Raw genomic sequence first — 14,602 nt, forward strand, 5'->3', positions numbered from 1 at the left:
TAAGCTTCCAGAGATGTCCACCTCATTGAGGTGTCAGGCATCCCCCTCCTCCCTGTCCTGTTCCTAGCATGTCTGGGTTCACAGTGGAACAGTGTAAAACCCTTTTTGTGGGTGCTCAGGCAGAGCCTTTGTGATGTCAAGCGTGATAGATGACAGATCGCCCACCTCGTTAACTCATTCTGCCAACAGCTATATTCCCTTTGTCTCACTGTCTGGGAGCAACACACACAACCAACTGCCAGCTACACCTAGTCATGTGACCCAGGATCAGGCTGCAGGAATCAAATGGTCACAACAAGAACATTGCAACTTTCTAAAAATGGCGTCTTAGGAATGGGGGACTCTAATTGGCTGAGGTAGCAAGCAAGCGCCCTGGGGTCAGAGACCTCACACTGGGTGTTGAAATAGCTCTGGAAACCAAGGACTAAAATATGTTCTCCAACAATTGCATGACACAGCCCCATACAAGTTTTAACCAAGCTACTCACCATGCAGTGCCTCACACAATTACCCCACATCACCCTCCTGAGACTGGCAAACCAGTGTGTACTGTTTCTGTCATTCAACTCTCAATCTTCTGAGCGGTCTCCATACTCATATTCCAAGTCTTCTACCATGGGGGACCCCTCTCCCTGCACCTCTCATCTAGAGTTGGTAGAGTGTGCCTCCCACCACTAGGAATATGAACCCATGTGCCAGTTCTCCAATCCACCTCAGGGACACTGCATACTACTCGAGCTATCTAATAAACCTGAAGCCCCTGGTGTATGTTAGTCCCCTACTTCAAGTCAAGTCAAGTCAAGACAATCTGTGTGTGTGTGTATACTTCTCCCTCAGCACTAGACACTACATTTTTGCTGCCACCATCTGAGCTGGACTCCACCTCTAATCCAGCCAAGCTCACTTCATGAGCCGCACACATTTCCCTTTCAGCTAAGGATTTCTCTAACTCCTCACACTCCCAGGCCAGCTGTCACAGCCTCCAGTCACGAGCGTGGATCTGATTCCTTTCTTCACAAGCTGCATTGCATTTGGCGATGCAGCTTGGTCAACAAAATTCGTTTTATTAATTTATATGTTTACTTACCTCAATTCGGTCATATTCCATACTTTTCTACCCCCACCCTGCTCCACCCCGCCCCACGTCACCACCCGGCAGCACTCCCACCCCGGGCCGCTACTGCCTGGCAGGTCATAACTCTCAGAAATCGAGTTATGGGGAGCTGGGGGAGAAGCCTTTGTGTCTATGAGACTACTGAACAGGAGGCCATTACGCACAGGCCCTTGGAGATTCTTCTTCAAGCAAGTTTCTCAGCAAAGTTCCAGTCTTTGCCCTTTCCTTGGCAGAAGCAGCAAATGCAGGCCAACCGCACACAGCACACAGCACACAGCACACAGCACACAGCAAAGAGGCAGTGCTCCTCCTCACTGCTCTCCAGCTCTTCTTCTTGGCAAAGGTGCCTCTTGATTCCAGCAGTGATCTACATTTCTGGGGTTTAAGGTCCACTACTTATACCCCATTTTTTCTTTGTTCTTCTTTGTGCAAGGGTCTCTGAGCCCAGTCCAAACCAGTTTCTGCCCTCACTGGTGAAGTATGACCACAGGGGGCAGAGACAGCATTTTACAAGGGAGACCGGCCCTATCCAGGTGCAAGGAAAACTCCTCCTACTACTAGCCATTGTCTATTCAGCACAACTCTGAGTTATCCAAGAAGGGACAGTCACACCTCAACCCCCCCCCGTGCCTGTCTACAGTGAATGCCCATCCCCAGCCCCTGTCACTCCAAAACTAGACAGTTAATCCACAAACAGGCAGACACACACAGAATGGTTAAACAAGAAAATTACTACTTTCTGAAAGTAAAATTTCCCACAATTTAAAAACCGTCTTTACTAAAAGATGCGTTATTAAATTCTGAGTTCAGAGAGCCTAAACTGTATTTCTCTATTTTGTCAGAAAGAAAAGTTATACTTGTAAGATGTTACACTGTGTCTCCCATGCTATCCTATGGGACAGATAGCCTTACAATAGTGAAAAAACTAATTTGGCAGTATTTCACTATCAGGACATGGCACACACACCAGTACATGTCCTACCTTTCTCGTACACTGCATCCTGCCCATGGGGGTACCTTGGGTCTATCAGAGGGCTGCCTTACATGTAAGATAAAGGAAGGTTAGGCCCTGGCAAGTGGGTGCACTTACCAGAATCGACATGGCAGATTAAAGCTGCACACAGACACTGCAGTGGCACGTCAGTGCACTTTACTAGGGGCTTACCAGTAAATCAAGTATGCCAATCATGGATAACCAATCAGGAAAACAATTTACACAGAGAGCATATGCACTTTAGCACTGATTAGCAGTGTTAAAGTGTGGGGATAACCCTGAGAAAAGGGCCAAGTACAACACTGCATTTTCAGAATTGTAATGAAAAATCTGACTTTAACATTAAAGGCAGCTTTCAATTACAATTTTTTAGACACCAAACTCGAATTGTCTACCTACTCTCAAATTGAAGTTACTGCTTATTAAATGTAATAAGGTAACCCCAATGTTCTCCAAAAACCAAATTGAGAGAGGCAGGCCTTGCAGTAGTGGAAAATAATTGTGAGAGTGTTTTACTACCAGGACATGTAAAACTTAAAAGTGCATGTCCTACTTTTTAAATATATTGCACCCTGCCCTATTGGCTGTTTAGGGCCTACCCGCTGGGTGACTTATAGGTATTAAAAAGGAAAGATTGGTTCTGGAATTTATTTTGCCAGGTCGAATAGCAGTTTAAAAACTGCACACACCGGCTGCAATGGCATGCCTGACACATGTTTAAACGGCTACTTAAATGGGTGGCACAATCAGTGTTGCAGGTCCACTAGTAGCATTTAATTCACGGGCTCTGGGCACGTGTAGTGCCACATTACTAGGGACTTACAGATAGCTAGGCCAATTTAGTGTAAGACAGTTCTACCATGTATTTAAGAAGTAAGCACAAGCACCTTGGCACTGGTTAGCAGTCCTAAAACAACGAAGTCAGCTAACCAGGAGGATTGAAGGCAAAAAGTAAGTGGAGAAACACACCAAGGATGCAAGGTCTAACACAGAGAAAGTGAAGCGGTATGATGATGAAAGAATGCTGCAGATAACTGAGTGGTTAGGCAGTGAGAAAGAGGGTATAGCGAGATGAGATGGTTATGTATGAGATAGAGGCATGAGGAGATGAGTAGTGAGGCACAGAGAGGTGCGAGAGAAAGAAAATAGAGAAGGTAAAGAGAGTGAGCTAAAGAGAGGTGGCTAATGATAGAGAGGTGAGGTTGAGGGAGAGGAGAAGTACATGAAAGAGAGTGGCAGGGTGGTGGGTTGGAAAAAGTAGTTAAGTGCAGAGAGAGTTTTGACGAAGAGAGAAACACCATATTAGGATTGTCTTAAGAAATGTGAACATGTTTCAACACATTCATCGTGACTTAAAATCATCACCGAAGGAATTGAAAGGCCGAAATTCATTGTTCAAGCAGTAAATCTTGCATTTCTCAAATCCATGATAACTTGCACTCCCTGGAATGGAGTGGAATGCATTGATCTATAACAGATTCTGTTTCTTCCACTTATAATTTCTGCCCATCACTAACTTTGATGATTTAAAATCCAAATGTGGTCATGCACTGAACACAGTTCTTCCACTGTATTGTACATATCGATTTAAGTCATACTCAAGTTTGTAAGTTCAGCATACCCTTCTAGTAGTTTCAATGTTTGTACATCAGAATCCTGGGCACACATATATAAGTGTATACATGAGAATTCATAAACGTAAGTCCATTTGAAAATAATTGCATTAAAGTTCACAGAAGAGTTGTTTCTTGATTCTTTTATTCTTGACGCGTTAAAAAGCAACCAGGCAAAACAACCAGCCAACACGTTTCGTCTAGGAGGATACTCCCACGACTTCTTCAGGGCTTTGTGGAATGGTGCAGGGACCCGTAAATCCCAAAGCCGGTGATATTTCCAACCCGGCTGGAAAGTAGAGTGCAGTTACAAAAATCAGGCGTGCTTCAGGCACTTGGACATCTGTGTTCTTAATAATTGGAGCAATTTATTCGAGATGCTGGTGATAATTCCAACCTTCCTATTTACTAAAAACTCTCCCGTTAGATAACAGTTTCAATGTTTGTGTCAGCACATTCTGAATAAAGTTGTGCTTTTCATTGTCTGACACAGCACTTTTAGAGCCCAACATAGTTTGTTTATGAAATCGTATTGACTTCCAACTTTAGGGCACGCACAGACAAGGATTGGGTACAAGGCTGCAACACCACCAATCACGTGTGGGTAAGAGACAGCAATAGGATCAAGCACGAGGGATAAATGACACTATATAAGAAGGGTCCCTCCATATATATATTTCAATGTCTGTAATCCCGGTCCCTTGCATACTGCTTGAAAATTACCCCAATGAAAAATTCGTGAGACTGGTAAATTGCAATACCGTTATCCCCATGATGCTCCCATGTGGTGTTGGCAAACTACTTTTTTTAGATTTCTGCTCTCCGACCTTTCTTAATTTAGTAACCCGAGAAATTCTCCTGGCGCGTAGCTTTCATTTTCCTAGTAATTAGGTCGTTTCTAAAAACTGAAATAGCCGTTACATTTCTTGTTTGTGTTTACATTTACACTGATTACAGTTGGTAAATTGGTGAATGTTATTGTATGCATAGTTAATAAAAACCATTGCACAAAATACACTGAAAAAAGTATTAAAATTCGAGAAACGATAAAATTGCATCATCATACTTTTTTCAGTGTATTTTATGCAATAGTTTTTATTAACTAAGCATACAATAAAATGCACCAATTTACCAATGATTACAGGGTGCAACGTGTGTTTTTCACGTGGTCAGTTGGTGAAATATGTTGTTTTTGACCTTGTTGATTGGTGCAAAAGTCAGTTCAAAATTGAACAGCAGTGATGCAAAATTACTTCTCTCTTGTGCAAATTACAGAATATTGTCACAGGCGTATCCCTCCATCCCTGCATTAGCTATTTCCATGAAGTGGAGAGATCAGCAATCGATGCAAATACATGGGGAGTACTTACGGGCAAAGTTCTACTTCCAGGTACTCGGTGGTCTTACTATTGAGAAAAAATGATTCCACAACTGAAAACAAAAATAAACCTACATTAGAATAGTTGCAATGGGGCACTGATAAATGACATCAAAATGCTGAAAGAGTGTAATTATGGGCACATAAATTGTAATTATAGGTATTGCTTCTAAATCATTAATTCTAGTTACAAGAAAGACTGCACGGAATAAACTACGAATCTCAAGTGTAATAATAGATGCAGGAAATGACGAGAAAGGGGCATGGTAGGTTTTATGAAGAGGAAGAAATCCCGGGGAATAGGACTGGTGTAAATTCTTGAACACAATGTATAGAAGGAAATTGCTTTATAAATGGTGGCATTTTGTGCGAGTCCCCGTGGACAAGGGGCATAGATCAAATGGCAAGGGCACATGATTTGATGCTCATTAATTGATTGTAAAGTCAACATGACCGCTGCTGAAATTGGGAGTCACCTACCGATATATTTTTTTTATTCTTTTAAATAAATAGCAAAGAATATAAAGTGAAATAACCACATTTGTTCTAAATATATATATATATATATATATATATATATATATATATTCACTGAAAAAACCATAGGTTATAGACCATATATAGTTAGGAATTCGCATTTACAAAACCTTATTTTACTCACACAAAACCATTGAAATTCCATATATAGTTAGTTGCACTAACTATATATCGTGCACCCGCAATCCACTGCTGATGATGTCACATATTACATCATTCATGACATGGTCAGTGACATCACTGATGACATCACTGATGACATCTCAAATGACATCACTGATGACATCTCAAATGACATCACTGATGACATCACTGATGACATCTCATTTGACATTACTGATCACATCACTGATGATATAATTCATGTGATAATACGATGAACCTCTTCAGACTCTAATATAACCTTAGATACAATCAGTGTAAACAGACACTCACAGACTGTCACTCATCCATGGAGTTACTCACACACCTAGTCAGTCAATCAAAGAATCAATCACACCTCCATTTCCTCAACTATACAGTTATACAAACTTTACTTATTCAAACATATACTAACACATATTAACTCTCTTATACAATTCCTGATACAAGTTCACAATGATCCATACAGCCACTCACACATTCACTGGCTCTTATGCACAGTTATTTATATATGTCAACTCTCACATGTACTGTGTTTTACATATGTACTTACTTTGACATGTAGCACTGAGATATCCATTCACTCACCAATACACTCATGCACACAGTCAACCGCCCATACAGCTGTTTCCACATGCACTTTTGAAACCATACATCTAGTGAATCAACTGCTCACACATCTATGCACAGAGTCATACACCTCCCAGCCACCCACACACACACTCAGTATCCCATACAAATACTTGGGCAACCAATCAATAACCCATATAGTTACTCATATAGCTACTTATCAACACATGCAACAGTTTACAGAACAACAGACATAATGATGCACAAATTAAGACAGTTTAGTCACTAACCCATGCACTCAGTGAGACACATTTAATCACTCACTCATACAGTCAGTCATGCACCTACTAAATCCTTCATCCAGACACTTATACATCCACTCATTCTTCAATATGTAAGACATATTTTAACTTTACAGAAACATACAGTCACTGGATGTTGTCATCAGTGATGTCATCAGTGATGTCATTTGAGATGTCATCAGTGATGTCATCAGTGATGTCACTGACCATGTCATGAATGATGTAATATGTGACATCATCAGCAGTGGATTGCGGGTGCGCGATATATAGTTAGTGCAACTAACTATATATGGAATTTCAATGGTTTTGTGTGAGTAAAATAAGGTTTTGTAAATGCGAATTCCTAACTATATATGGTCTATAACCTATGGTTTTTTCAGTGAATTTTCAAGGTTTTGTAAATGCTAATTCCTAACTATATATGGTCTATAACCTACGGTTTTTTCAGTGAATTTTCAAGGTTTTGTAAATGCTAATTCCTAACTATATATGGTCTATAGCCTATGGTTTTTTCAGTGAATATATATATATACATACATATATAAACATATATCATCTGTATATCTACATATAAATACAAACATAAATGCATGCATACATATACTTATATGCATTTTAGGGTTATTAGGGCGTTTTCGTGTGTATTATGTTGCTTTTTTAGGGCTTTTGGGTCAATTAAGTAGGGTTCCCGGAGCCTAGGACTGAGGGGCCGGTTCAGTTTCGTGCGTATTGGTGTTGGCAAGGTTTTGAGGGATTTTGGCGGTTTTTGGTCGAGATTTGGCCGTTTTATGGCTTTTTTTTGTGTTTGCGGGGGGCGCGTATTCGGGTTGAAATTCGTCCCCGTTCCAGTGGATGGATTGAGCTGATTTTTGGTGAGATGTTAGGGAATCGCTGGAACTAGTGTCCAGCCAAGTTTGAAGCGGATCGGAGCAGTGGAAGTGCTTTAAAGAGCAATTTTTGTGCGGAGTAGCGAATTGTCATGTTATTCAATGGGAGTTTTTGGTGCGCATGGAGAAGGTGAATTTGGGATGTTCCAGTTGCGCTAGAGGGACGGGGCTTGGGTGAGCTGTAGGGAGAGTGGATCGGCAGGTGTGCCGAATTTTTGGGATTTGTTGGCCGAAGGGAAGGGTGTGCTTGGGCAAAGTCGATTTGGTGAAAACGGTGCGTTATTTACATGAAAGTTGAAAAAACACTAATAAAAGCAAAGCTAAAAAGCCACCTCATTACAAACAGAATGGCTTTAACTTAAATGAGGGCGAGATCTATTGCATTTTCAATGCTTGTTTACTTTGGTTCCATCAAGAAGGCATTCAGATGTGTCACACATTTGCCATAAATTCTGAATGTTAGCACTCTAGTTGCACATTAGATCACTGTAGTAAAGCTACTGCTCACCAGGGACGTCTGCTGCTGGTATTCAAAGTGCATGTTTCAGTCTGCATGTCAGAATTTTTTTAATGAAATAGAAGAGGATTTGAGAAGTCACTCAAAATGATCCCTAATTTTTCTTTCTGAAGCACTAATCATACTTTCTATGGCAAAATTAACCCCCTCATGTTGTTCCTTTTTAAATTGAGTGTTTTCAGACTTACCACTTCATTCCAATCAAGATGGCTTCTGGTGTGCCATACTTTTGTCATAAGTAAGACTGTTAGCGCTCTAGTTGTTCTTTAGAACACTCTGGGACATTCTGTCATTGGGCTATACTTGGGGTACATCTGGGTGATATTTGGGCTACATTTAGGCTCTTTTGTCTCTGGTGGCCATCTTGCGAGACTATGTCAGAATTTTTTAATGAAATTGAAGAGGGTTTGAGAAGTCACTCAAAATGTGCCCTAATTTTTCTTTCTGCAGCACTAATCATAATTCATATGGCAAAATATACCCCCTCATTTTGTTCCTTTTTAAATTAAATGTTTTAAGAGTTACCACTTTATTCCAATCAAGATGGCTTCAGGTGTGCCATACCTTTGTAATAAGTAGGACTGTTAGCGCTCTAGTTGTTCTTTAGAACACTCTGGGACATTCTGTCATTGGGCTATACTTGGGCTACATCTGGGTGATATTTGGGCTACATTTGGGCTCTTTTGTCTCTGGTGGCCATTTTGGGAGACTGCATGTCAGAATTTTTTAATGAAATAGAAGAGGATTTGAAAAGTCACTCAAAATGTGCCCTAATTTTTCTTTCTGCAGCACTAATAATACCTTCTATTGCATAATATACCCCCTCATTTTGTTCCTTTTTAAATTAAATGTCTTAAGAGTTACCACTTTATTCCCATCACGATGGCTCCAGGTGTGCTATACCTTTGTAATAAGTAGGACTGTTAGCGCTCTAGTTGTTCTTTAGAACACTCTGGGACATTCTGTCATTGGGCTATACTTGGGCTACATCTGGGTGATATTTGGGCTACATTTGGGCTCTTTTGTCTCTGGTGGCCATTTTGGGAGACTGCATGTCAGAATGTTTTAATGAAATAGAAAAGGATTTGAGAAGTCACTCAAAATGTGCCCTAATTTTTCATTCTGCAGCACTAATCATACTTTCTATGGCAAAATATACCCCCTCATGTTGTTTCTTTTTAAATTAAATGTTTTAAGAGTTACCACTTTATTCCAATCAAGATGGCTTCAGGTGTGCCATACCTTTGTAATAAGTAGGACTGTTAGCGCTCTAGTTGTTCTTTAGAACACTCTGGGACATTCTGTCATTGGGCTATACTTGGGCTACATCTGGGTGATATTTGGGCTACATTTGGGCTCTTTTGTCTCTGGTGGCCATTTTGGGAGACTGCATGTCAGAATGTTTTAATGAAATAGAAAAGGATTTGAGAAGTCACTCAAAATGTGCCCTAATTTTTCATTCTGCAGCACTAATCATACTTTCTATGGCAAAATATACCCCTTCATGTTGTTTCTTTTTAAATTAAATGTTTTAAGAGTTACCACTTTATTCCAATCAAGATGGCTTCAGGTGTGCCATACCTTTGTAATAAGTAGGACTGTTAGCGCTCTAGTTGTTCTTTAGAACACTCTAGGAGGCTGCAGTAGAACACAAAGGAATCAACTGACAGTCTCTGTCCTTGTTGGATGTACATGTTTTACTGAGAATGTCAGACTTCATTTTCACATGACTGAGAAAGATAATGTGAATTTACAGAAAATATGCTTTCAGTTTAGCTTATAGATCCCCTTCCAAACCACTGTGGGAAAATCATGAGATATTAGTTTTCTTTCAAACAATATTCATGATATCACAGCAGAAGGTTTTTTCACATGGTAAAATCACCTTAGAACCCACCACAATTCCTAAAACGAGTATGGTACCATCAACAAATGATTTATAATGTAACTAAAGTCCTAAAACCCTCTATTAACTACAATGCTTTTTAATGAGGTGCTATCATGTATATTGGTCCCAAGATGGCTGCCAACACTTCTTGGATGAAGTGCTGACAGCCAATCAGATCAGATGTGTGGTTAGGCTCCGCCCAGATATATATATTTTTTTGAACCTAAATTACTCAAAATCCACTGGAGCACATATATTGAGACCTAGCAAAGGCACATCAGGCTAACAGTCCCTACAATTTTGCCAAGTTTCGTGCAAATCCATTCAGCCGTTCGAGCTAAAAGTGAGGCCAACCGCCCTATGGAAATTAACATGGGAAAAATGCGTTTTGGGACCCCCCTTTTTTCTCGGCCCCCCCCTGATGAAACCCCCCCAAATTGTTAGGGGCTGCTCAGAAACAAAATGTTCCATTTTCCTGAAAATTTCAGCCAATTCCGTGCACAAACGCCAAAGTTATTAGACATAGAATTTTCAAAAATCCCATAGAGAAAAAATCCTAACTATATATACCTACTGGCGACCGCCAGTAGGTATATATATATATATATATATATATATATATATATATATATATATATATATATATATATATATATATCTGGAACACTCCAAACTTTCTCATGCAAGTAAGGCACTGACTCCGTGAAAATAGTAGATTCCAAATAAGTTTATTCTCTCATTTAGGCTGCTTGACGCGTTTCGGCGGTAAGCACCCGCCTTGTTCACAACATCATGACAGACTGTGACTGTATTTATACCCCTTAGTCATTGCATTACATCATGCACGTTTAACTCCTGTTTCCATGCACATTTTAGCTTGTTTTTCACATTACACACTCATGTTTAACCCAGTTCCCATGGTGATATGGGGCGTCGCCCTAATTAGACTGACATAGACGAGTTATTTTCCTTTTCACAGTTAATTGATTACATCATCTGCCCCCATGCGTGGTTTCGTTTCTATAGAAACCCTCGTGCAACATGAGCCCAGTGATTTCCTCATTCCTGTCGTGCCTGTGCTTCGCTGTGTGTGTGCCTCGCTTATGCTTAGACTGCCAGACCTTCACGCGGTAATTTACGTTTTAAAACTCCCTTAGTCCTGGTGAGTTTAGCAAACACAGCTTGTTGGCCTGTTTTGTGGTTTTTACGCACGCTAGGATATCTGTGTTATTGGACTTTATTTACGCTGTGTCCGACCTGCTCTGCTGCGCATATATTGTTTGGCGCGTATCTGAGCGGGTGCTGTGTGGAATAATATGGGGATATTCCGAGCGCGTTTGTAAACACACGGTTCCCTTTGTCAAAGGCGCGCGTTTGTAATCCCGCCATAACTTTACCGATAATAGGCGCATATCTAAGCGGGTGCAGTGAGGGACGCTGCGGGGATAATACGAGCGTGTTTGTAAACACATACAATTTACTCTGTCAGTAGGCGCGCGTTATTATTCACGTCTAGTATTTAAGTTAATGGGCGAGCGGGGTTAGTTTAGGGAAATGTACTGCTTTAGCTTCAGTGTGCTGATGCTTTACCACAGCGCCTGTGTTCTACTGCTGTTGCCTTCTCTCCCAGTGGACAAGGTCAACTATTGCTGAGATTTGACAATTACAATATTGAATGCGCATTACATTTTTCATCATTTCCTAGTGGACAAGATTCTAGGCGTTATTCACTGCCTTGCGCTAACAGGTATTGGCATATCTAGTAATACAATGTGTCAACAATTAATGGTCCCATTATTATTACATACATGCATTTCTAATCCGATAACCAATGTACAACATTAGCAGGCATTTCCAAAGTCTTGACACATTTGTGCGTGTAGTGATTTATCTAAGATGCTGCTATGGCAGGCTAAAACTGCTCTAGGGGTCATGATTGTGCTAGTATATACAGTGATATTTAATTATTAAAACTGAACAAAAGATGTTAACTGGACGGGAGGGGGGAAGTCTTCTCTAACGGGATTTTGGGCGTTATCATCTAGAACCATGTTATCATAGTTATAGGTGGACACTGAGTGCTTCATCAGAGTTAAGACCATTCGGTATCTTAGAATTGAGCATTATAATATACCGTGATTCTAGTCTTCTCAAACTCTGCAAGCGGTTGCCTCCTCTGGGGTTTTTTGGCACACTATCAATGACGAAGTATGTTAATACTCCTATGTCCCCTGCATGGGTTGTATTTATGTGCCTGGCCACAGGGTATGCTGGGTCGTCATTGTTCACAGCGCGGAGGTGTTGGAGGACTCTGATATGTACAGGGTGGATGGTACTACCAACATATCTTTTGCCACAGGTGCAGTTCAGAACATACACCGCATGGTCCGTCTTGCAATTGTATTTGCCTCTGATCTTGTACGGCCTCTTCCTAAATGGTATTTCTACTTTTGTGGTATTTATCCCATGCTTACAGGCTTTGCATTTTGTACATTTGCTGAACCCTTTGATTTTTGACAACCAATCATCCGGTTTTTTAATGACCGGTGCATTGCAGACTAGGTGCTCCCTCATGGATTTAGCCTTCCTAAACGCTATCATAGGTCTATTGCCACATAATTCTCCAATTACGGGATCCCTCCTTACTAGCGGCCAGTGTTTGGTCAATATTTTTCTGACCTGGTTATGATAGGTGTTAAATCCTGTTATCAATCTAGGTGGCTCTGGTTTGGGCGATTTCTCAGGGTTTTCTTGCTTTTTAGCAAAGAGGAGGTATTTTCTGTTAGTTTTGCTACATTTTATGTCTGCTCTGTTACATGTTTTTGGCTGTATCCTCTCTTTCTTAGTCTTGTGAACAGGTTTTGTTTTGCCTCATCTAGTCCAGTCTTTGTGCTGCAGTTTCTAGTCATCCTTAAGCATTCTGCGTAGGGAATTGATTCTTTTAGGTTGTGAGGATGAAAACTTTGTGCGTGTAGCACCGAGTTTCCAGCTGTGGGCTTACGATATGTTCTCGTTTGTATCCTACCCTGATCCACATATAGTTCTATGTCTAGGAACTGAATTGAGGTGGAGTTTGTAGTGCAGGTGAATCGCAGATTAAGTGCATTTTCATTTAGCTCTACAGCAAATGATTCTGCGTCTTTTTTAGGGCCTTTCCACAGTATAAAAATGTCATCTATGTACCGCCTATACATTATCACATTTTTAGACAGAATAGTTTGGTGTTCAGCCATGAGTATCTGTTCCTCCCACCAGCCCATGTGTAGGTTCGCATAGCTGGGGGAAAAACAAGTACCCATGGCCGGTCCCTGTATTTGCCTGTAGTGGAGTCTATTGAAGATAAAGTTGTTATTAGTCAGACACCACTCCGTCATTTCCAACAACATTTTAGTATGATTATATAGTTCAATCGGTCTCTGCCCTAGGAAATGTTTCACTGCCCTTAGTCCGTCATGGTGTCTGATGCTGGTGTATAAGGATTGTACATCCAGGGTCATAAACACAAAATCATCTTCCCATTTTACATCATACACTTTGCGTAAAAAGTCACTTGTGTCTTTTATGTATGCCGGCAGGGCTTTCACATAGGGTTGTAGGAAATGATCTATAAAAATGCTGGTTTTCTCAAACAGGCTGCCAATAGCCGAAATTATCGGTCTTCCCGGTGGTTTTGTCTCATTTTTATGGATCTTGGGGATGAGGTATAGTTGGGGGCATATTGGGTAGTCTGTTTTCAAGTATTCAAACTCTTCCTTGCTCAACAGTCCCGTGCCTTTCCATTTATATAGTTCATTTGTATATTTCTCTTGTACACTCACCAACTGCGTCTGAGTTATTCTGGTGTAACAATCCTGGTCTTGCAATTGCGCCATTGCTTCATCGTTGTACATTTGTAATGGCCATAGCACAATGTTTCCCCCTTTATCAGACCACCTGATAACAATGTCTGATCTCATTTTTATTTTTTCCATTAGTTTCTCATACTGCACATTTCTGTTCTGATATTTTTTATAGAACTCTTCTGAGCTTTTTGTTGACAATTCCTTCAAATCTTTAATTACATAGTCTGTGAACAGATCAAGCCCATCCTTCGGCATTATTGGCATAAATACAGATTTTGGCTTAAAGTTGTTTTTTTCTGTTTTGTAAATGTTTATGTCTGACATTTCTGCAGCCATTCCAGATGACACCAAGTCATTTGTGTTGTCTTGTTCAATGTCAATCATATCTCTCAACACATTCATATTCGCCACACTGAGTCCTTGACTGGTTTGGATGTTCATTTCAATTACGTCTTTTTGGTTAAGAGTGTTTGAAAAATGTTTCTGGAGTTTCAACTTCCGCATATATTGAAAGAAATCAATTCTGGTTTGGGCATAGTCAAAGTTTGTGTGTGCACAAAATGTCAGACCCAAGGATAAAGTCTCTATTTCTCTTTGCGATAGTTCCATGTCAGAAAGATTGATTATTGTGTTATCTTTATTTGTTGTGTCTTCTATCATTATCTCTGAGATTTCTTTTTGTATTGTTTCTTTGCTGTTGCTGTCGTTTTCGTTTTTTCTTTGTCTTTTTCCCCACCGTCTGTCTTTCCGGCGGCGGCTTTTTGTTTTTGTTGGGAGTCTTGTTTTGAGGTTGAATTGCTCCTTTGTTGATAGGGTCTT

At 40.4% G+C, this 14,602-nt stretch overlaps 1 protein-coding gene across 1 annotated transcript in view; it reads right to left on the reverse strand.

The window, feature by feature from the left end:
- The window catches only part of LOC147728359 (UPF0462 protein C4orf33 homolog), a 109,388-nt gene that overhangs the window by 57,275 nt on the left and 37,511 nt on the right, over positions 1-14,602 (reverse strand). The window contains exon 4 of the mRNA XM_086962159.1: positions 5,092-5,152. Within this exon, the coding sequence (XP_086818285.1) occupies positions 5,092-5,152 (61 nt within the window). The remainder of the gene's footprint in view (positions 1-5,091; positions 5,153-14,602) is intronic.

The sequence above is a fragment of the Lissotriton vulgaris genome, chromosome 3_1, assembly GCF_964263255.1.
Source record: "Lissotriton vulgaris chromosome 3_1, aLisVul1.2, whole genome shotgun sequence".
NCBI classification, from domain to species: Eukaryota; Metazoa; Chordata; class Amphibia; order Caudata; family Salamandridae; genus Lissotriton; species Lissotriton vulgaris.